The sequence below is a fragment of the Oncorhynchus gorbuscha genome, linkage group LG26 (genome assembly GCF_021184085.1).
Source record: "Oncorhynchus gorbuscha isolate QuinsamMale2020 ecotype Even-year linkage group LG26, OgorEven_v1.0, whole genome shotgun sequence".
Taxonomy (NCBI): domain Eukaryota; kingdom Metazoa; phylum Chordata; class Actinopteri; order Salmoniformes; family Salmonidae; genus Oncorhynchus; species Oncorhynchus gorbuscha.
The window spans coordinates 14782867-14804491 of NC_060198.1; the positions used below are offsets into that span (position 1 = coordinate 14782867).

At 44.2% G+C, this 21625-nt stretch overlaps 1 protein-coding gene across 5 annotated transcripts; it reads left to right on the plus strand.

Annotated features, from left to right (window-relative positions):
* The first annotated feature begins 1880 nt into the window (after positions 1 to 1880).
* LOC124016211 (N-acetyllactosaminide beta-1,3-N-acetylglucosaminyltransferase 2-like) lies at positions 1881 to 20698 on the plus strand. 5 transcript variants are annotated; one of them, XM_046331760.1, is made up of 3 exons: positions 1881 to 1981; positions 17043 to 17181; positions 18129 to 20698. In XM_046331760.1, the coding sequence occupies exon 3, from the start codon at positions 18153 to 18155 to the stop codon at positions 19356 to 19358; it is 1206 nt and encodes a 401-aa protein (XP_046187716.1). In that variant the 5' UTR covers positions 1881 to 1981; positions 17043 to 17181; positions 18129 to 18152; the 3' UTR covers positions 19359 to 20698. The 5 variants fall into 5 exon arrangements, with proteins under 5 accessions (XP_046187716.1, XP_046187715.1, XP_046187717.1 ...); XM_046331759.1 differs by lacking the exon at positions 1881 to 1981 and adding an exon at positions 1993 to 2264; XM_046331761.1 differs by lacking the exon at positions 1881 to 1981 and adding an exon at positions 15975 to 16163.
* Positions 20699 to 21625: the final 927 nt, after the last annotated feature.

Here is a 21625-nt window from a genome sequence, read left to right on the forward strand (position 1 = left end):
AGAAATTGACTTTCTAGCTAACCCAATTATATCAGCCTGTAGTCATTCTTTTGTGTTTGAGTCTGCCTTGTATTTAGAGAAAAGCAGCAAGGGTTCTGCCTCCCATGCACGTTCCTCGTCTTTCATCGTGTTAGTGCATGTTAGATGGGGTCCACTGCATTAGCAGATAAAGTGGAGGAGACCATGGTAACAGTGGTTCTGTTGTGGTTACTCAGAGCGCACCAATCTCATATGGCTTTCACTCTGTCCAACTCCTATTAGTAAACGAAATGTTACAGCGTGAAATCTTATGCGTTTGAGTCTTTTTGGCACCTGAACCACATGGATAACACACTTCTCAATCCAGCAGGAATCTACGCACTAATGATTTCCTTGGACAGGCCCAGGAGTGGACAAGATGATGCATTTTCAATTTGACATGATCTCCTGATAAGAGATAATTTGGCACGAATACTTAAGGCCCTGTACTATTGCTAAATACGGTCATTTGAGTGCTAAATACCACACACTACCAGTTCTGAACGAGCATGACAACTGTGCTACAGAGTCCTGCCAAATACAGGTGGGGTGGTGACACTCAAAGTTGAATCTAGTTAATATGTAAATAAGCAAGTGTGTGTGTCGCAACCAGAGTTGACTATTGACTGGGAAATTAGGAACTTTGAGAGGCTTGAAATGGATTTAATTGCATTGTCACTTCCTTTTTAGAGTCTTAATGGTGTTGGGTTGACTGGAGAACACGGGGCTTTTGCCATTCTCAAGTAAAGGAAAAGCTCGCAACACTACTTCCCCGAAGGAGGAAACGGCCAGAGTGACACTGCTGAGAAAGTTATGTCAAAGAGGATGTACTATAAGATTACTGTAAAGAGGAAGTTGAAGCATGTGAAGCAGAGATGGTGTTTGTCAAGAACTGCAATGCTGCTGGGTTTTTACATGCTCAACAGTTTCCTGCCTGTATGGTCCATCCCCCAAAGGGCTTCCAGCCAACATGACACAACAGTGGGAAGCATTGGAGTCATTATGGGCCAGCATCCCTGTGGAACACTTTTAATACCTTTGTAGAGTCCATGCCCCAGCAAATTAATGCTGTTCTGAGGGCAAAGGGTGGTGCAACTCCAGATTAGGAAGGTGTTCTTAATGTTTTATATACAGTGAATATACTCTCCATCTACCCATAAAGATACAAACAACACATTTAATTATGGAGTCCACATTTGAACTTGAAACCACAAGCACATAAAATAGATGGTAATAACAGTGGAGCTTTTGGTTCTGTAAAGGCAAGACAGAAACGCAGGTTGACATTTATTGTCATGAATCTTGCCCAGGAGGCAGAACTGAGCGATTTACGCTAACTGCGCCAGCTGCAAAGTAACACATTGGCCTAGTGGGGTCGCCAATTGTTATTTTTAGTGTTATAGGTGTGGTTAATTAAGGTTAAAGTTAGTTTTAAAATCCAATTCTATTACTTTGTGGCTGTGCGAGCTATAGCGAGCACTCTGTAGAGCTGCCTCCAGGGCAAGATTCATGACAATAATATAGAACCTGCGACAGAAACACTGTAATAACTGAGTTGACTTGGGGGAGGGTGACATGAGGATGTGGGTTAGTCATTGTCGGTGATCCTCATTAACAAACAACATTAACTGAAACAATATTTGAAGCCATGGATACTATGCATTCAACTGAATTCACGCATTTCATTCTGTCTCTGTCTACTTGTATAGCGAGGGAAATGAAAGTGCTCTATTTTGGTTTTACAATATGAGAAATCTAAATAACATGCTCTCCCAACATATTCAGTAAAGTACACAAAAAAAGGAAACACGCTGCCCCTAGTTAATATCAAAGATTACGTCACATAATTAAAGGAGGAGTCGTGCCCCTCAAACGTTACGCTAATAAAAAAATACGAATATTATTATTTCTCCCACTGATCTGAACGCAGGCTGGAATTTCCCTCTTCCTGAAAATGCGGAGGGTGAGTAGAAGTCGAGATCACAGAGGAACAGACCCCGAACGTTACTAAGGCGTGTTCTTTCTCTCTCATTTTCGCAAGTCCTGGACTTTCACTTTACACAGGACTTCTACTGTGATCTATGAAATATTAAACTAACATGGATTCCTTATAGTGAGCATAGGCGCCTCACTCTAAAGTTATGTTTCTTGTAACTTTTTGCGGAAAAGGAGTATATTCATATAGACTCGTTTTGTAGGCTGTTGGCCAAAATGTGGCTCCTTGGATTGGAAACTTTGCTATTCAGGTAAAGTACAGCAACCAGGTTTAGAGAATACACGCTGTTTAACCGTATTGGTTAGCATATTATAACTTAGAAGACCATTAATTGCGTTTGAGTCCTGCTGCTATAGCAAACATTATATTAGATTCTAATATTGCAACGCCACCATATAGCTACGTATGCCAGATAGAAAAACATATGAACGTTATTAATTTTGCTTCCATCAGTTTTGCTCCTATAAATGCGAGTATTTGATCAATGTTAGATTATATAACGAATCATCATTGTTTCTAGGGGAAAGATGACTTAGTTAATCACCTGTAATGAACATAGGAACTGTTGGTAATTACTTCATAATGGGTCGTTCAATGTCATTTCATCAAGCCATGACATCCGCCATCTCATATTTTTCAAAAATTGTTTCTGTAGTTAGAAACAGATAGGATTAACATTCTTGCAACATTATTTTGTTGAAATATAGTTTGAACTCTGAGAAACCAAGCGAATTAATTGCGACAAATGGGCCCTTTTCATATAATGTTCTATAAATATAGTGACTTACATACGAAAATAATTTAGTATTTGAAACAGTGGCCAACAACACAAGTATTCAGACCCTTTGCTATGTCCACCTGTCGTAAATTCAATTGATTGGACATGATTCAGAAAGGCAGACACCTGTGTAGATAACGTCCAATAGTGCATGTCAGAGGAAAAAACAAGTCATGAGGTTGAAGGAATTGTCCGTAGAGCTCTGAGTCAGAATTGTGTCGAGGCACAGATCTGGGGAAGGGTACCGAAAAAAGGGTACCAGAGAGACAACCATCTCTGCAGCACTCCACCAATCAGGCCTTTATGGTAGAGTGGGTAGATTTTTATTTAATTTATTTCACCTTTATTTAACCAGGTAGGCTAGTTGAGAACAAGTTCTTATTTACAACTGTAACCTTGCCAAGATAAAGCAAAGCAGTGCAAAACAAACAACAACACAGAGTTACACATGGAATAAACAAACATACAGTCAATAACACAATAGAAGAAAGTCTATATACAGTGTGTGCAAATGAGGTAAGATAAGGGAGGTAAGGCAATAAATAGGCCATAGTGGCGAAATAATTACAATTTAGCAATTAAACAGCGGAGTGATAGATGTGCAGAAGATTAATGTGCAAGTAGAGCTACTGGAGCAAAAATTAAAATAAATAACAGTATGGGGATGAGGTAGTTGGATGGGCTATTTACAGATGGGCTATGTGCACTGATCTGTGTGCTGCTCTGACAGCTGGTGCTTAAAGTTAGTGAGGGAGATATGAGTCTCCAGCTTCAGTGATGTTTGCAATTAGTTCCAGTCATTGACAGCAGAGAACTGGAAGGAAAGATGGCCAAAGTAGGAATTTGCTTTGGGGGTGACCAGTGAAATATACCTGCTGGAGTGCGTGCTATGTGTGGGTACTGCTATGGTGACCAGTGAGCTGAGATAAGGTGGGGCTTTACCTAGCCAAGACTTATAGATGACCTGGAGCCAGTGGGTTTGATGACAAATATGAAGCGAGGGCCAGCTAACGAGAGCATACAGGTCACAGTGGTGGGCAGTAGGGGCTTTGGTGAGAAAACGGATGGCACTGTGATAGACTGCATCCAATTTGCTGTGTAGTATTGGAGGCTATTTTGTAAATGACATCGCTGAAGTCAAGGATCGGCAGGATAGTCAGTTTTACAAGGGTATGTTTGGCAGCATGAGTGATGGATGCCTTGTTGCGAAATAGGAAGCTGATTCTAGATTTAATTTTGGATTGGAGATGCTTAATGTGAGTCTGGAAGAAGAGTTTACAGTCTAACCAGACAACTAGGTATTTTTAATTGTCCACATTTTCTAAGTCAGAACCGTCCAGAGTAGTGATGCTGGATGGGTGGGCAGGTGTGGGCAGCGAACGGTTGAAGAGCATGCATTTAGTTTTACTTGCATTTAAGAGCAGTTGGAGGCCACGGAAGGAGAGTTGAATGGCATTGAAGCTCGTCTGGAGGTTAGTTAACACAGTGTCAAAAGAAGGGCCAGAAGTATACAGAATGGTGCTCGCCTGCATAGAGGTGGATCAGAGAATCACCAGCAGCAAGAGCAAAATCATTGATGTATACAGTGGAAAGAGTCGGCCCGAGAATTTAACCCTGTAGCACCCCCATAGAGACTGCCAGAGTTTCGGACAACAGTCCCTCCGATTTGATACACAACTCTGTCTGAGAAGTTGTTAGTGAACCAGGCCAGGCAGTCATTTGAGAAACCAAGGCTATTGAGCCTGCCGATTGTGGTGATTGACAGAGTCGAAAGCCTTGGCCAGGTCAATGAATACAGCTGCATGGTATTGTCTCTTATCAATAGTGGTTATGATATCGTTTAGGACCTTGAGTGTGGCTGAGGTACGCCCATGACCAGCTCGGAAACCAGATTGCATTGTGGAGAAGGTACGGTGGGATTCAAAATGGTCGGTGATCTGTTTGTTAACTTGGCTTTCGAAGACCTTAGAAAGGCAGGGTAGGGTAGATATAGGTCTGTATCAGTTTGGGTCTAGAGTGTCTCCCCCTTTGAAGAGTGGGATGACCGCGGCAGCTTTCCAATCTTTGGGGATCTCAGATGATATGAAAAAGAGGTTGAACAGACTAGTAATAGGGGTTGCAACAATTTTGGCGGATCATTTTAGAAAGAGAGGGTCCAGATTGTCTAGCCCGGCTGATTTATAGGGGTCCAGATTTTGCAGCTCTTTCAAAACATCAGCTATCTTGGTTTGGGTGAAGGAGAAATGGGGAAGGCTTGGGCAAGTTGCTGTGGGGTTGCAGGGCTGTTGACTGGGGTAGGGGTTGAAATTCTCAATTATCGTGGATTCATCGGTGGTGACAGTGTTTCCTAGCCTCAGTGCAGTGGGCAGCTGGGAGGAGGTGCTCTTATTCTCCATGGATTTTACAGTGTCCCAGAACATTTGGGAGTTTGTGCTACAGGATGCAAATTTCTGTTTGAAAAAGCTAGCCTTTGCTTTCCTAACTGCCTGTGTATGTTGGTTCGTAACTTCCCTGAAAAGTTGCATATCGCAGGGGCTATTCGATGCTAAGGCAGTACGCCACAGGTGAACCAAGGGCTATATCTGTTCCTGGTTCTACATTCTTTTGAATGGGGCATGCTTATTTAAGATGGTGAGGAAAGCACTTCTAAAGAATAACCAGGCATCCTCTACTGACGGGATAAGGTCAATATCCTTCCAGGATACCCCGGCCAGGTCGATTAGAAAGGCCTGCTCGCTAAAGTGTTTTAGGGAGCGTTTGACAGTGATGAGGGGTGGTCGTTTGACCGCAGACACATTACGGACGCAGGCAATGAGGCAGTGATTGCTGAGATCCTGGTTGAAGACACCAGAGATGTATTTGGAGGGTAGGTTGGTTAAGATTATATCTATGAGGGTGCCTGTGTTTACGGATTTGGGGTTGTACCTGGTAGGCTCATTGATCATTTGTGTGAGATTGAGGTCATCAAGCTTAGATTGTAGGATGGCCAGGGTGTTAAGCATGTCCCAGTTTAGGTCACCTAACAGCACGAGCTCTGAAGATAAATGGGGGGCAATCAATTCACATATGGTGTCCAGGGCTCAGCTGAGGGCAGAAGGGGATCTATAGCAAGTGGCAACAGTGAGAGACTTGTTTCTGGAAAGGAAGATTTTTAAAAGTAGAATCTCAAATTGTTTGGGCACAGACCTGGATAGTAAGACGGATGTCTGCAAGCTATCTTTGCAGTAGATTGCAACTCCGCCCCCTTTGGCAGTTCTATCTTGTCGGAAAATGTTATAGTTAGGGATAAAAATGTCAGGGTTTTTGGTGGCCTTCCTAAGCCAGGATTCAGACACAGCTAGGGCATCCGGGTTGGCAGAGTATGCTAAAGCAGTGAATAAAACAAACTGAGGGAGGAGGCGTCTAATGTTAACTTGAAACCAAGGCTTTTACGGTTACAAAAGTCAACAAATGAGAGCGCCTACGGAATGGGAGTGGAGTGAGGCACTGCAGGGCCTGGATTAACCTCTATATCACCAGAGGAAAAGAGGAATAGGATAAGGGTACAGCTAGAGGCTATGCAGGGCCTGGATTAACCTCTATATCACCAGAGGAAAAGAGGAATAGGATAAGGGTACAGCTAGAGGCTATAAGAACTGGTCGTCTAGTACGTTCGGAACAGAGAGTAAAAGGAGCAGGTTTCTGCGCGTGTTAGAATAGATTCAAGGCATAATGTACAGACAAATAAAATTGTATTTGATTTGTTTTGAAGGTATGGTAGGATGTGAATACAGTGGAGGTAAACCTAGGCATTTGAGTGACGATGAGAGAGGTATTGTCTCTAGGGATTCCAGTTAAACCAGGTGAGCCGCGGCTAGCAGATGGGCATTCAGGGGAAGTCACGACGGAGGAGCCTGTTGAAAAACGCCCTAGGGAGGATTACATCGGTAGTCCAGTCGTGATGAATCGGCGGGGCTCCGTCTTGGCAGTTAAAGGGGTCCAGGCCAATTGGCAAAATAGGTATTGTAGCCCAAAGAGTGGCTGATGGACCTCTTCAGCTAGCCGGGAGATGGGCCTAGCATAGGCTAGCTCCAGGCTAATTGGTGCTTGCTACGGGACAGAGACGTTAGCCAGGAGTAGCCACTCGGATAGCAGCTAGCTAGCTATCCAGGTGAAAAGGTTCAGAGCTTGCGGTAGGAATCCGGAGATATGGGGAAGAAGAAGTCCAATATGCTCTGGGTTGAATTGCGCTATGCAGACTGGCAGGAGTTGTCTGGGCTAAAGGTTAGCTGATGACCGCTAGCAGTGGCTAGCTGACTGCTAGCTAGTACTTTCTGTTGGGGGTTCCGGTTCTAAAGTAAAGACAATAGCAGATCCATACCACATTGGGTGAGGCGGGTTGCAGGAGAGTATGTTGAAGTTGAGGTTAAGAATATTTTTTGCTAAATATATGTGAAGAAAAAATATATGTAAACAGGACACGACGAGACGAAGACAAAGATGCCTGACTGCTATGCCATCTTGGATTTTTTGGAAGATGGGAGCCACTCCTCAGTAAAAGGCACATGACAGCCTGCTTGGAGTTTGCCAAAAGGCACCTAAAAGCATGGTGGTGGCAGGATCATGCTGTGGGGATGGATTTCAGTGGCAAGGACTGGGAGACTAGTCAGGATTAAGGGAAAGATAAATGGAGCAAAGTACAGAGAGCTCCTGGATGAAAACCTACTCCAGAGTGCTCAGGACCTCAGACTGGGGCGAAGGTTCACCTTCCAACAGGACAACGACCCTAAGCACACAGCCAAGACAACGCAGGAGTGGCTTTGGGATAAGTTTCTGAATGTCCTTGAGTGGCACAGCCAGAGCCCAGACTTGAACCCGATCGAACATCTCTGGAGAGACCTGACAATCTCTATGCAGCAACGCTCTCCATTCAACTTGACAGAGCTTGAGAGGATGTGCAGAGAAGAATGGGAGAAACTCCCCAAATACAAGTGTGCCAAGCTTGTAACATCATACTAAGAAGACTCGAGGCTGTAATCACTGCAAAAATGTGCTTCAACAAAGTACTGAGTAAAGGGTCTGAATACTATTGTAAATATGTATTTTTTCAGTTTTACAATTTTTATTAATTTGCAAAAAATATTTAATTATGGGGTATTGTGCATAGATTGATGAGAGAAAAAAAAATATTTAATCAGTTTTAGAAGAAAGCTGTAATGTAACAACATTTGGAAAAAGTCAAGGGGTCTTGAATACTTTCCAAATGCATTGTAGATGAAGGGGAAGAGACAGGTTAAATAATGATTTTTAAGCCTTGAGACAATTGAGATGTGGATTGTGTATGTGTGCCATTCAGAGGGTGAATGGGCCAGACAAAATATTTAAGTGCCTTTGAATGGTGTTTGCTAGTAACATTTACATTTACATTTAAGTCATTTAGCAGACGCTCTTATCCAGAGCGACTTACAAATTGGTGCATTCACCTTATGACATCCAGTGGAACAGTCACTTTACAATAGTGCATCTAAATCTTAAAGGGGGGGTGAGAGGGAATACTTATCCTATCCTAGGTATTCCTTAAAGAGGTGGGGTTTCAGGTGTCTCCGGAAGGTGGTGATTGACTCCGCTGTCCTGGCGTCGTGAGGGAGTTTGTTCCACCATTGGGGGGGCCAGAGCAGCGAACAGTAAGTGCCAGGTGCACAGGTTTGTGTCAAGAACTGCAACCTTGCTGGATTTTTCACGTTCAACAGTTTCCTGTGTGTATCAAGAATGGTCCACTTTGCTAAGGACATCTAGCCAACTTGAATCAACTGTGGGAAGCATTGGAGTCACTATGGGCAAGCGTCCCTGTGGAATGCTTTCAACACCTTGTAGAGCTTTTTTGAGAGCAAAAGGGAACTCATTATTAGTAAGGTGTTCCTAATGTTTTATACACTCAGTGTGTGACCAGTATAGTCTACAAGGGGCTCAGTCTGTGTTTTCATTGAGTACCTGATTGCTAGCAGTTGCTCATCTAATAGCATAGCATGCATTAGAAGGAGGGGGAGAGAGAGGCAGTCATTTCTGGTTATATGGAACACTAGGTAGAACCATTGATTGAAACAGTTATTTGGGACCTAATGGGATTCCAAAGGGAAATTCGCCATAGAAACCAAATGGTTACGAAGTGATACTGTCAAAATCCTTTTGTCTGTTGCATAGTCTTCACTGACAGGGTAAGTAATGGTTCAGAGGGAGACGCTTGGACATGTGCTGGGGAGTCCACAAACACACACTGTACACTCCAACTGTACACTACATCCCTCTCAAACGTGTTGCTCCATATGTAGGCCTATGACTAGTCTCTTTTCACAGCATCTGTGAAAAGAGACTAGCCTATTAGTAATGCAATGTTTTCCTTTGTATTTGATGAGGGAGCATTGAGAGGCACTCTATTCTCTATTATCTCCATTTATGGACACTCCAGAGCCAACCAACGAGGCTCCTTGTAGGAGTCTTCAACCAGACTAGAGCGCCGTAGTAACCATGAAAATCTACATCATTCACATGTGTCTATTTCTCCCGTCATACCAAATGTCCTTCGAGTTAACAGTTAGCGTGCTCATTCATTTGTCACTTTTACATCAGTGGCTTACATCACTAGAGGTCCATAGTAACCTTTGAAATCTATATAATTCACATGTCCCCTACATACTTATTTGGACAGTGAAGCTAAACTTAAAATGTGGCTCTATATTCCAGAATTTTTGGATTTGAAATCAAATGTTCTACATGAGGCGAGAGAACAGAACATCCACCTTTTATTTGAGGTTATTTTCATATCGGTTTTACCGTTTTAGAAATGAAAGCACTTTATGTATCTAGTCCCCCCCATTTGAATGTATCATTAGTATTTGGACAAATTCACTTCTAGTGTATTTCATTTAGTCAAAAGTTTAGTATTTGGTCCCCTATTCATAACATGTAATGACTACATGAAGCTTGTGACTCTACAAACTTGCTAATGGTAAGAGTTAGCATGTTTTGGAGGCATGACCTTTGTGCATCTGTAACTTTCTCATTATTATTCAAGATTCACGATGATCCGTAATCATGGTAGCATCCACATTAATGCAGAAGTGTTCAGAAGCATATTATTTTCTTATTTACAAATGTAAAAAATAACTCCAAAATGACCATACATTATTTACCATTTATTTCTACCGGTCACAACATCATCTGAAACACAACAACGACCAAAAAAAAAGCCAATGGCGACAGCTAGTCTTACTGGGGTCCGACAAATAACAAAGAAGACATTGCAGACAAAACACTTTACAATTTGCATACATTCAAAAACATTAACATGTTGTGCGTGTGTGTGTGTATCTATCAGTTCCACATACTGTACATGGCAGTACATGCACACAACAAGTAGGTCACATTGGAGAGAGACGTCGTTCTGTGAGGTGTTGGTTTATTAGTTTTTTGAAACCAGGTTTGCTGTTCACTTGCACTATATGAGATGGAAGGAAGTTCCTTGCACTCATGGTTCTGTATAATACTATATGTTTCCTTGTATTTGTTCTGGACCTGGGGACTGTGAAAAGACCCCTGGTGGTATGTGTGGTGGGGTAAGTGTGTTTGTCAGTGCTGTGTGTAAGTTGACTATGGAAACAATTTGGAATTTCCAACACGTTCATTTTGTTATAAAAGCAAGAAGTGACGCAGTCAGTCTTTCCTCAACTCCTCAACTCTTATATTGGTCAAAAATACTAACCTTTTGACTAAATGTAATACATAATAAGTGAATTTGTCGAAATACTTGACACCTTAAAATGTGCGGACGAGATACATAAAGGGCATTTGTTTCATAAACAATATAAGATAATGTTCCGGAGTTCTAAATTGAGCAGCTGCTGAAAAATGAGCTCCTGTATATATTGAGATTTAAATGGTTTTTTAGAGTGAAGTACATCAAAAAAATCAAGAGAAAAACTGCAAGACTCAATAGAAGACAAAACAAGGAACAAACCAAAAAAGACAGGCTTTTGAAAAATTAACTATTTTTCATAAAATTGTACAGTTATCTTAGCTAGCTGAATTGCTAGCAGAATTGTTTACTTGTTGCTAAGCAGTTGCTAGGGACTCTCCTGGAAGAAGCTAGCTAGCTTACAAAGAATAACAACAAAAAATATCTAGTTAACAGAAGAAAGGAAGACAAAATAAGGACAAAAGAAGGACAGAAGAAAAAGGAAAAGAAAGAGGACAACATAGTGAAACAGTCAGCACTTCTATTGCAACTTGTATTTTGTCGTCCTAACGTAGTCTACACTGCTATCTGCCCAGCAGCTAGCCAGCTAGCATACGTCCACCGTCTACCGAATAGCAGCACTGTAGAAACTATTACACTCAACTGAACGACTTGATTAGTGTAGTGTTAGCTAGCTACATAGTTGTCTTTGCTGTCTTCGTATCCAAGATAATTGTGTAGTTTAGAGCGTGTAGTCTTAGAGTGATTATCTTAATTTACTGAGGTTAGCTAGCCAGCTATTTGTCGTCCTTAACGTAGGAGACACTGCTAGCTAGCCAACAGCTAGCCAACGTCTACTGAATAGAACTTCCGCACTCAACAACCCGGTCGCATTCCGCTTCGCTCCACAGGTAGTATCACATTTTTCATTTCATTTCATTACAGCACAACGGTTTGATTTGTTTGATCGTAGCTAGCTACATAGCTAGCTACATAGCCGTCTGTGTATCAAAGATAATTGTTGTCGTTCTTTTAACGCAACGTAACGTAATCAACACTGCTAGCTAGCCAGCTAGCCCCGAATAGCAGCACTGTAGAAACTATTACACTCAACGGAACAACTTGATTAGTGTAGTGTCAACAACGCAGCCACTGCCAGCTAGCCTACAAAGTCAACAACGCAGCCACTGCCAGCTAGCCTACTTCAGCAGTACTGTATCATTTTAATCATTTTAGTCAATAAGATTCTTGCTACGTAAGCTTAACTTTCTGAACATTTGAGACGTGTAGTCCACTTGTCATTCCAATCTCCTTGCATTAGCGTAGCCTCTTCTGTAGCCTGTCAACTATGTGTCTGTCTATCCCTGTTCTCTCCTCTCTGCACAGACCATACAAACGCTCCACACCGCGTGGCCGCTGCCACCCTAATCTGGTGATCCCAGCGCGCACGACCCACGTGGAGTTCCAGGTCTCCGGTAGCCTCTGGAACTGCCGATCTGCAGCCAACAAGGCAGAGTTCATCTCAGCCTATGCCTCCCTCCAGTCCCTCGACTTCTTGGCACTGACAGAAACATGGATCACCACAGATAACACTGCTACTCCTACTGCTCTCTCTTCGTCCGCCCACGTGTTCTCGCACACCCCGAGAGCTTCTGGTCAGCGGGGTGGTGGCATCGGGATCCTTATCTCTCCCAAGTGGTCATTCTCTCTTTCTCCCCTTACCCATCTGTCTATCGCCTCCTTTGAATTTCATGCTGTCACAGTTACCAGCCCTTTCAAGCTTAACATCCTTATCATTTATCGCCCTCCAGGTCCCCTCGGAGAGTTCATCAATGAGCTTGATGCCTTGATAAGCTCCTTTCCTGAGGATGGCTCACCTCTCACAGTTCTGGGTGACTTTAACCTCCCCACGTCTACCTTTGACTCATTCCTCTCTGCCTCCTTCTTTCCACTCCTCTCCTCTTTTGACCTCACCCTCTCACCTTCCCCCCCTACTCACAAGGCAGGCAATACGCTCGACCTCATCTTTACTAGATGCTGTTTTTCCACTAACCTCATTGCAACTCCCCTCCAAGTCTCCGACCACTACCTTGTATCCTTTTCCCTCTCGCTCTCATCCAACACTTCCCACACTGCCCCTACTCGGATGGTATCGCGCCGTCCCAACCTTCGCTCTCTCTCCCCCGCTACTCTCTCCTCTTCCATCCTATCATCTCTTCCCTCTGCTCAAACCTTCTCCAACCTATCTCCTGATTCTGCCTCCTCAACCCTCCTCTCCTCCCTTTCTGCATCCTTTGACTCTCTATGTCCCCTATCTTCCAGGCCGGCTCGGTCCTCCCCTCCCGCTCCGTGGCTTGACGACTCATTGCGAGCTCACAGAACAGGGCTCCGGGCAGCCGAGCGGAAATGGAGGAAAACTCGCCTCCCTGCGGACCTGGCATCCTTTCACTCCCTCTCTACATTTTCCTCCTCTGTCTCTGCTGCTAAAGCCACTTTCTACCACTCTAAATTCCAAGCATCTGCCTCTAACCCTAGGAAGCTCTTTGCCACCTTCTCCTCCCTCCTGAATCCTCCTCCCCTCCCCCCCCTCCTCCCTCTCTGCAGATGACTTCGTCAACCATTTTGAAAAGAAGGTCGACGACATCCGATCCTCGTTTGCTAAGTCAAACGACACCGCTGGTTCTGCTCACAGTGCCCTACCCTGTGCTCTGACCTCTTTCTCCCTCTCTCTCCAGATGAAATCTCGCGTCTTGTGACGGCCGGCCGCCCAACAACCTGCCCGCTTGACCCTATCCCCTCCTCTCTTCTCCAGACCATTTCCGGAGACCTTCTCCCTTACCTCACCTCGCTCATCAACTTATCCCTGACCGCTGGCTACGTCCCTTCCGTCTTCAAGAGAGCGAGAGTTGCACCCCTTCTGAAAAAACCTACACTCGATCCTTCCGATGTCAACAACTACAGACCAGTATCCCTTCTTTCTTTTCTCTCCAAAACTCTTGAACGTGCCGTCCTTGGTCAGCTCTCCCGCTATCTCTCTCAGAATGACCTTCTTGATCCAAATCAGTCAGGTTTCAAGACTAGTCATTCAACTGAGACTGCTCTTCTCTGTATCACGGAGGCGCTCCGCACCGCTAAAGCTAACTCTCTCTCCTCTGCTCTCATCCTTCTAGACCTATCGGCTGCCTTCGATACTGTGAACCATCAGATCCTCCTCTCCACCCTCTCCGAGTTGGGCATCTCCGGCGTGGCCCACGCTTGGATTGCGTCCTACCTGACAGGTCGCTCCTACCAGGTGGCGTGGCGAGAATCTGTCTCCTCACCATGCGCTCTCACCACTGGTGTCCCCCAGGGCTCTGTTCTAGGCCCTCTCCTATTCTCGCTATACACCAAGTCACTTGGCTCTGTCATAACCTCACATGGTCTCTCCTATCATTGCTATGCAGACGACACACAATTAATCTTCTCCTTTCCCCCTTCTGATGACCAGGTGGCGAATCACATCTCTGCATGTCTGGCAGACATATCAGTGTGGATGACGGATCACCACCTCAAGCTGAACTCGGCAAGACGGAGCTGCTCTTCCTCCCGGGGAAGGACTGCCCGTTCCATGATCTCGCCATCACGGTTGACAACTCCATTGTGTCCTCCTCCCAGAGCGCTAAGAACCTTGGCGTGATCCTGGACAACACCCTGTCGTTCTCAACTAACATCAAGGCGGTGGCCCGTTCCTGTAGGTTCATGCTCTACAACATCCGCAGAGTACGACCCTGCCTCACACAGGAAGCGGCACAGGTCCTAATCCAGGCACTTGTCATCTCCCGTCTGGATTACTGCAACTCGCTGTTGGCTGGGCTCCCTGCCTGTGCCATTAAACCCCTACAACTCATCCAGAACGCCGCAGCCCGTCTGGTGTTCAACCTTCCCAAGTTCTCTCACGTCACCCCGCTCCTCCACTCTCTCCACTGGCTTCCAGTTGAAGCTCGCATCCGCTACAAGACCATGGTGCTTGCCTACGGAGCTGTGAGGGGAACGGCACCTCAGTACCTCCAGGCTCTGATCAGGCCCTACACCCAAATAAGGGCACTGCGTTCATCCACCTCTGGCCTGCTCGCCTCCCTACCACTGAGGAAGTACAGTTCCCGCTCAGCCCAGTCAAAACTGTTCGCTGCTCTGGCTCCCCAATGGTGGAACAAACTCCCTCACGACGCCAGGACACGGAATCAATCACCACCTTCCGGAGACACCTGAAACCCCACCTCTTTAAGGAATACCTAGGATAGGATAAAGTAATCCTTCTCACCCCCCCCTTAAAATATGTAGATGCACTATTGTAAAGTGGCTGTTCCACTGGATGTCATAAGGTGAATGCACCAATTTGTAAGTCGCTCTGGATAAGAGCGTCTGCTAAATGACTTAAATGTAAATGTAATGTAAATGTAATATGTATGAAAATATCCCCACAAATAAAAGGTGACATTCTGTACTGTTGCCTCATATAAAACATTCAATCTCAAATCCAAAGTGCTGGAGTATAGAGCCACATAAAAAAATGTAACTTCACTGTCCAAATAAATACTTAGATGAGTGTATGTATTTCAAACCTAATGTGCTTCAAGTTAACACTTCTCACTTTCTTATCAGTGGCTGGCCTGTTAAGTCCTGTTGATATCACACTGTTGAGTCACCTGTGCTTCAGTAAACACGCTTTTCTGATGTTAAGTTATGGGGGCCCCCTCTCAAATAGTTAAATATAGGTTACATTTAAAAATACAAAAAAATACAAATAAAGATGTTTACGTCTCTGTCTGTGTAGCCTCTCCAGCATGTGCCCAAGTGCCTCCCTCAACCATTACTTCAAGTTTAATGACTGACCATATGAAGTAAACTAATGATAGACTATGTAAATATTTAGTGGACTATGATGTGGTTGTTTATTTTATGTTACATAGTATTTACTTCATCAGTTTACTTCATTGAGTCCAATATTACTACTTAATGATATATATATATATATATATATATATATATATATATATATATATATATATATATATATATATATATATATATATATATATATATATATATACAGAGGGGCAAAAAAGTATTTAGTCAGCCACCAATTGTGCAAGTTCTCCAACTTAAAAAGATGAGAGAGGCCTGTAATTTTCATCATAGGTACACTTCAACTATGACAGACAAAATTAGAAGAAAAATCCAGAAAATCACATTGTCGGATTTTTAATTAATTTATTTGCAAATTATGGTGGAAAATAAATATTTGGTCACCTACAAACAAGCAAGATTTCTGGCTCTCACAGACCTGTAACTTCTTCTTTAAGAGGCTCCTCTGTCCTCCACTCATTACCTGTATTAATGGCACCTGTTTGAACTTGTTATCAGTATAAAAGACACCTGTCCACAACCTCAAAAAGTCACACTCCAAACTCCACTATGGCCAAGACCAAAGAGCTGACAAAGGACACCAGAAATAAAATTGTAGACCTGCACCAGGCAAGAAGACTGAATCTGCAATAGGTAAACAGCTTGGAATAGGGTACCATTTGGGACGCACACTATTCTGCCACTGCAAGTGAGTGGGGGGGTCATTTTCGTGACTCGGCATTCAAAGCTCAACTTCTGGTTCGATTTGACAGCTTGTGAGTATCATGCTGCCGCTGAACACACACACACACACACACACACACACACACACACAGACAGACAGACAGACAGACAGACAGACAGACAGACAGACAGACAGACAGACAGACAGACAGACAGACAGACAGACAGACAGACAGACAGACAGACAGACAGACAGACAGACAGACAGACAGACAGACAGACAGACAGACAGACAGACAGACAGACAGACAGACAGACAGACAGACAGACAGACAGACAGACAGACAGACAGACAGACAGACAGACAGACAGACAGACAGACAGACAGACAGACAGACAGACAGACAGACAGACAGACAGACAGACAGACAGACAGACAGACAGACAGACAGACAGACACACAGCAGAGCAATATTTTGAATTACTGTAGCCTAGCCTTCTGTCTAGTTTTGTAAATAAGAGGTGCAATGCCAATCAGCAACCGTCATTTGCTAAAAGGCTAAGATTCTTCCGTCTACTTTCACAAGTAAGAAACTGAGGTCAAAGGTACAGGATTCCATTGCTTTCAGTAGATGATCTACAGTGACGGTTCGAGTAGACAATCTACAGCAAACAGAAATGGTGACATCCAGATAGTCGTTGACTTCAACAATACCTCTAGTAACTACAACAACACCTCTGTTGTAACCGGGTTCTTTGGAGGGATTTGTAGTTCTTTGTCTGTGTGTAATTGTTTGGAGGGATAGGGTAGGGCTTAGCTACAGTAGGGAGCGTATAAGCATGTCTAATTGCCCTTTGGTTTGCGCAAGCCCTTTCATAACCCCTTGAGAAAAAGCCTGCCCTTCAGGGAGAAAAACCGCAGTGTTGTTGACATGCTGTGGGCTTGTGTCTTTTTTGTTGTTTGTTTCCAGGTGGCTGCTGCAGGAACACCAGTCCTGTTTCAGTTCCCCTTTCTAGAACCTTCTCCCATGCAGGAGACCCACATGGGCTAAGAAGGTCTGGGCCGGGACCACAGGAACAGCCTGACCAGTCATTTCCTGCTACTCACAGGTAATATGCTAGATCTCATTTGATAACAGCGGGAGGAACTAAAAGTGGTTAGAAGGGCTCAGCGGGTTGGATCATGGTGTTTGAAACACAGAGCTGTATTTTTTTTTGTATTTTTTTTGTATTTATTTAACCTTTTATTTAACTCGGCAAGTCAGTTGAGAGCAAATTCTTATTTACAATGACGGCCTGTGTGTTCAGCCTCACTTCCAAAATGGAAATATATGAGGATACCGTACATGTGTTGAATTAAAGCCATTACCATTGTTATCATTTGTACGATTAAATCTCGACATGTTCTGCTTCTATCCAAGGCTCTGTTTGTCTAATTTGACACTCTGTTACCATTGACACAATCATAGAGATCCCTTACATGCCAGTGCCCCGAGGCTCACGAAAGCTCTCAGTGACATGAATAATGCACGTGGAAATGTGTGGCTCTTTTTGTGTGGCGAGGCCAGTTTAGCCTGAGATGACACTGACACACTGCCACCTGTAATTGGTGTCATGGGGAGAGCTCCTCGAATTGGGACCGCATGATGATGCTCGTCTGGGCATTGTAGAAAGAGAGGGAGGAAGCAAAGGAAATAAAGAAGGGTTAAAGAAAAATGTGCACAAGCTCATTCCTCGGGGATTAGGGGATGAAAAGCGGGCTGGTATGCGGCTGCTGCTGAGTCCGGCTTGGACACGAACAACGCACTGACCAAGAAGGCCCGCTAACCTGCATTACCTTCAAACATTTCTCCTTGAGTCTACTGCCTCAAAACTTTAGGCCGTTAGCTGTGACCCACGACTGCCTTTCACTATGTTTCTGAATGGGCCCATGCCTCCTGGGTTTGTTGTAAGTCTGCCGATCTCGTTATGGTCGCTTCATACTCTGTACGTTGTAAGTCTGTAACTTCTGGGTTCGGTCTCTTATTTCCTGTTTGTCTCTACCACTTCCTGTCCAGGTCCAGAGACTGCAGAGAGCCAAGATGCACGGCGGTCGGAAGAAAACCAGGGTGCTGTGTGTGATGATGATACTCAATGTCTTCGTCTTCATCCTTGTGGGTGTGTCTCGGAACTTGGGCCAGAATAAGGGGGACCAGCGGAAGCCACGCATTCCCTCCAAGAGGTTCTGGAAGAAGCAGATGACCAGCGAGATCTTCTGGAATAAGGAGCAGCAGAGGCTGGACTATATCTACAACCCCATCCTCATGTTGGGTTTGACCAATGACTCTCTCCTGGAGCTACCTGATTGGCTCAACGACACCAAGTCCCCGGACCCCTGCCAACCGGACTACAGCGTCACCACCCAGGTGAAGGACTACAACTCCCTGCCACCCCGCTTCCAGGACTTCCTGCAGCACATGCGCTGCCGCTCGTATCCGATGATCATGGACCAGCCACGCGTATGCGAGAGCAAACCCTACCTCCTATTGGCCGTCAAGTCCCTGGCGCCCCACTTCGACCGGCGGCAGGCCATCCGGGAGTCGTGGGGGCGGGTGGGCGTTCTAGCCAATCGGACTGTAGCCACGGTCTTCCTCCTTGGAAATGCTGTGGCAGTCGACCACTTCCCCAACTTGTCTGGGATGCTCAGCCACGAGGCCAGACTTTACGGGGACCTCCTCCAGTGGGACTACCGAGACTCCTTCTTCAACCTCACCCTCAAAGAGGTGCTCTTCCTGGACTGGTTCAGCCAGCGTTGCCCTGACGCCCGCTTTGTCTTCAAGGGGGATGATGACGTCTTCGTCAACACCTGGAGGATCTTAGACTTCCTCCACAATCTTCCAGAGATCAGGGCCAGGGATCTGTTCATAGGGGATGTAATCACCAACGCCGGCCCGCACCGGGACCGGAAGCTCAAGTACTTCATCCCAGAGAGTGTGTTCGTGGGGCCATACCCTCCCTATGCCGGCGGAGGAGGGTTCCTGTACTCTGGGGAACTGGCACTGCAGTTGCACAACATCTCCCAGCAGGTGGCGCTGTATCCTATTGATGATGTCTACACAGGGATGTGTCTCCAGAAGCTGGGCTTGGTCCCGGAGAAGCACAAGGGCTTCAGGACGTTTGACATTGATGAGAAATACAGGGGCAACCCGTGCGCGTATAAGAGCTTAATGCTCGTGCACAGCAGGACGCCGCAGGAGATGATCAAAATCTGGGCCTGGCTCAGCGATCCAGAATTGGACTGTCAGTGAGACATCTACATGCATCCCACATTACACCCTATTCCCTACATAGTGCACTATTTTTGACCAGAGACCTATAGGCCCTGGTCAAGAGTAGTGTACTATATAGGGAATAGGGTGCCGTTTGGGATGCATCCAATGGGTCTTTGAGCATTTTTTTATGTGTTCTAAGTGCTTTCTTTGGTTTTTGTGGAATTCGCAAAATCCTCGAGGTTCGGTAGCAATGCTGGGGTTCACGTGCTAGTTGGAACTCTGAGTTTTCTGACTTGCTAATTAGCTGTAGTTATACACGTGCCGTGTTCAACCATTTAGCAAGTTGAATATTTTTGAGTTTCCTAGTTCCGACTAGCACTTCACAAGTCAATGTGTTCCAGCTTCAGTAGAATCAGCTGATATATGTCTAGCATTCCAAAGTATTTTTTACATGCGCAACCATTCATGTACACTCTTCAAGACAGTGTTTGGCAAATGTAGCATCATTAATATAAATGTACTAGTACTGTATGTACTTTTCAAGCACTATTGCACGAGAGGTCCTTCATTTGCAAGAAATGTAATTTGTCACAATAACAGTCATATGTGAAAATCACCTACGATTGGGAGAGGGGATCCATATCTCTTTTAATAGTAACAAGACAGTTCTTGACACAAACGGGTGCGCCTGGCACTTACTACCAAACCCTGTTCAAAGGCACTTCAATATTTTGTCTTGCCCTTTCACCCCCTGAATGGGACACAAACAATCCATGTCTCAATTATCTCAAGGCTTAAAAATCTACACTGATTGATGTGGATTTAACAAGTGACAATCAATAAGGCATCATAGCTTTCTCCTGGTCATTCTGTGTCATGGAAAGAGCAGGCATCCTTAATGTTTTGTACACTCGGTGTGTAATTTTTTTTTTTTTAAATATAAATATTTTACCACACTTATCAAGCTCCTCTTCTCCGTTTCATAAACAAAACAAAAACAATAACAAATGTGCCTGAGGCGACGAGTGGCTCTATTTCACCTTATGCGGAGCTCAGCTTTAAAGTCTTTTTTTTTGTATTAATAAAACAAAATTGCACATTTGGTGAATAAGTATTTGTTGAATAATCCAGAATTTTAATGGGGTTAGTAGTCCTGTGACCCAGTGTTTTTTTTTAGGCTGTAGTGAGATGTTATGTGCAGAGCTCTTCCTGTATACTCACAACAGTGGAGGCTGCTGGGGGGAGGACAGCTCAACAGTAATGACTGGAATAGAGTGAATGGGATGGCATCAAACCATGTGTTTGTATTTGAGACCATTCCACTGGTTCAACTCGGGCCATTACCAGGAGCCCGTCCTCCCCAATTAAGGTGCCACCAACCTGAAACCCCACCTCTTTAAGGAATACCTAGGATAGGATAAAGTAATCCTTCTCACCCCCCCTCCCCCCCCTTAAAATATTTAGATGCACTATTGTAAAGTGGTTGTTCCACTGGATGTCATAAGGTGAATGCACCAATTTGTAAGTCGCTCTGGATAAGAGCGTCTGCTAAATGACTTAAATGTAAATGTAAATGTAACCTCCTGTGACTCACAAGCCTATAATGGAATCAACTGGGTCTGTACTTCCAACTCCATTTTATGCCCTATGTCTGTTTTCTTTTTATGTTTTCAGAAATGTGATGGATACCTGGAGTATTTCAATTTTTTTTATGACAGTGAATAAAAAAATATTCAAACATCAAACCTTGGAATCACTCTCGTTCTTCAAAGTTGGTCTGAATCATGAAGGTACCAAAGGTATCTATATCTGTTCACTACTGTATACAAAACATCAAATGTTTAGAATAAACATCTTTACCATTGGATAATTAATAAATTGATGGAAGTGTCTTTCTTGTCAAATATATTTGTATTTATAAAGTACTTGGTAAGATAAAGGTATAACATATAATACTTGTGTTGAACCTGAGAAGTTGAGCTGCAGAAGACAAGTAAACTTACCAACAGTATAGCAGTGACACCTAGTGGATTACAACCCAAATAGACCAGAAGCACACGAATATCAAGGCGTGCTAATTAGCAATATATTTCACCTGTTTGCGTCCACTTTTGGCAGAAACGGAAAGAAACACCGCATGAAAAAATGGACAATAGCTGGGACAGTGTGGGAAGTGGACTTGCTTGCCAAATACTGGAAAAAGTAAACACAGCGTGACACTAAAATGCCACGAAATCATTCAAAGTTACTAGTTGTACGTGCACTACTAGCCTATGGTTTATTTACTGCGAACTGCCCTGAGT

What these genes read in the sequence shown, in the direction of transcription:
- LOC124016211 (XM_046331760.1), top strand. Translation starts at nt 18,153, where the DNA reads ATGCACGGCGGTCGGAAGAAAACCAGGGTGCTGTGTGTGATGATGATA.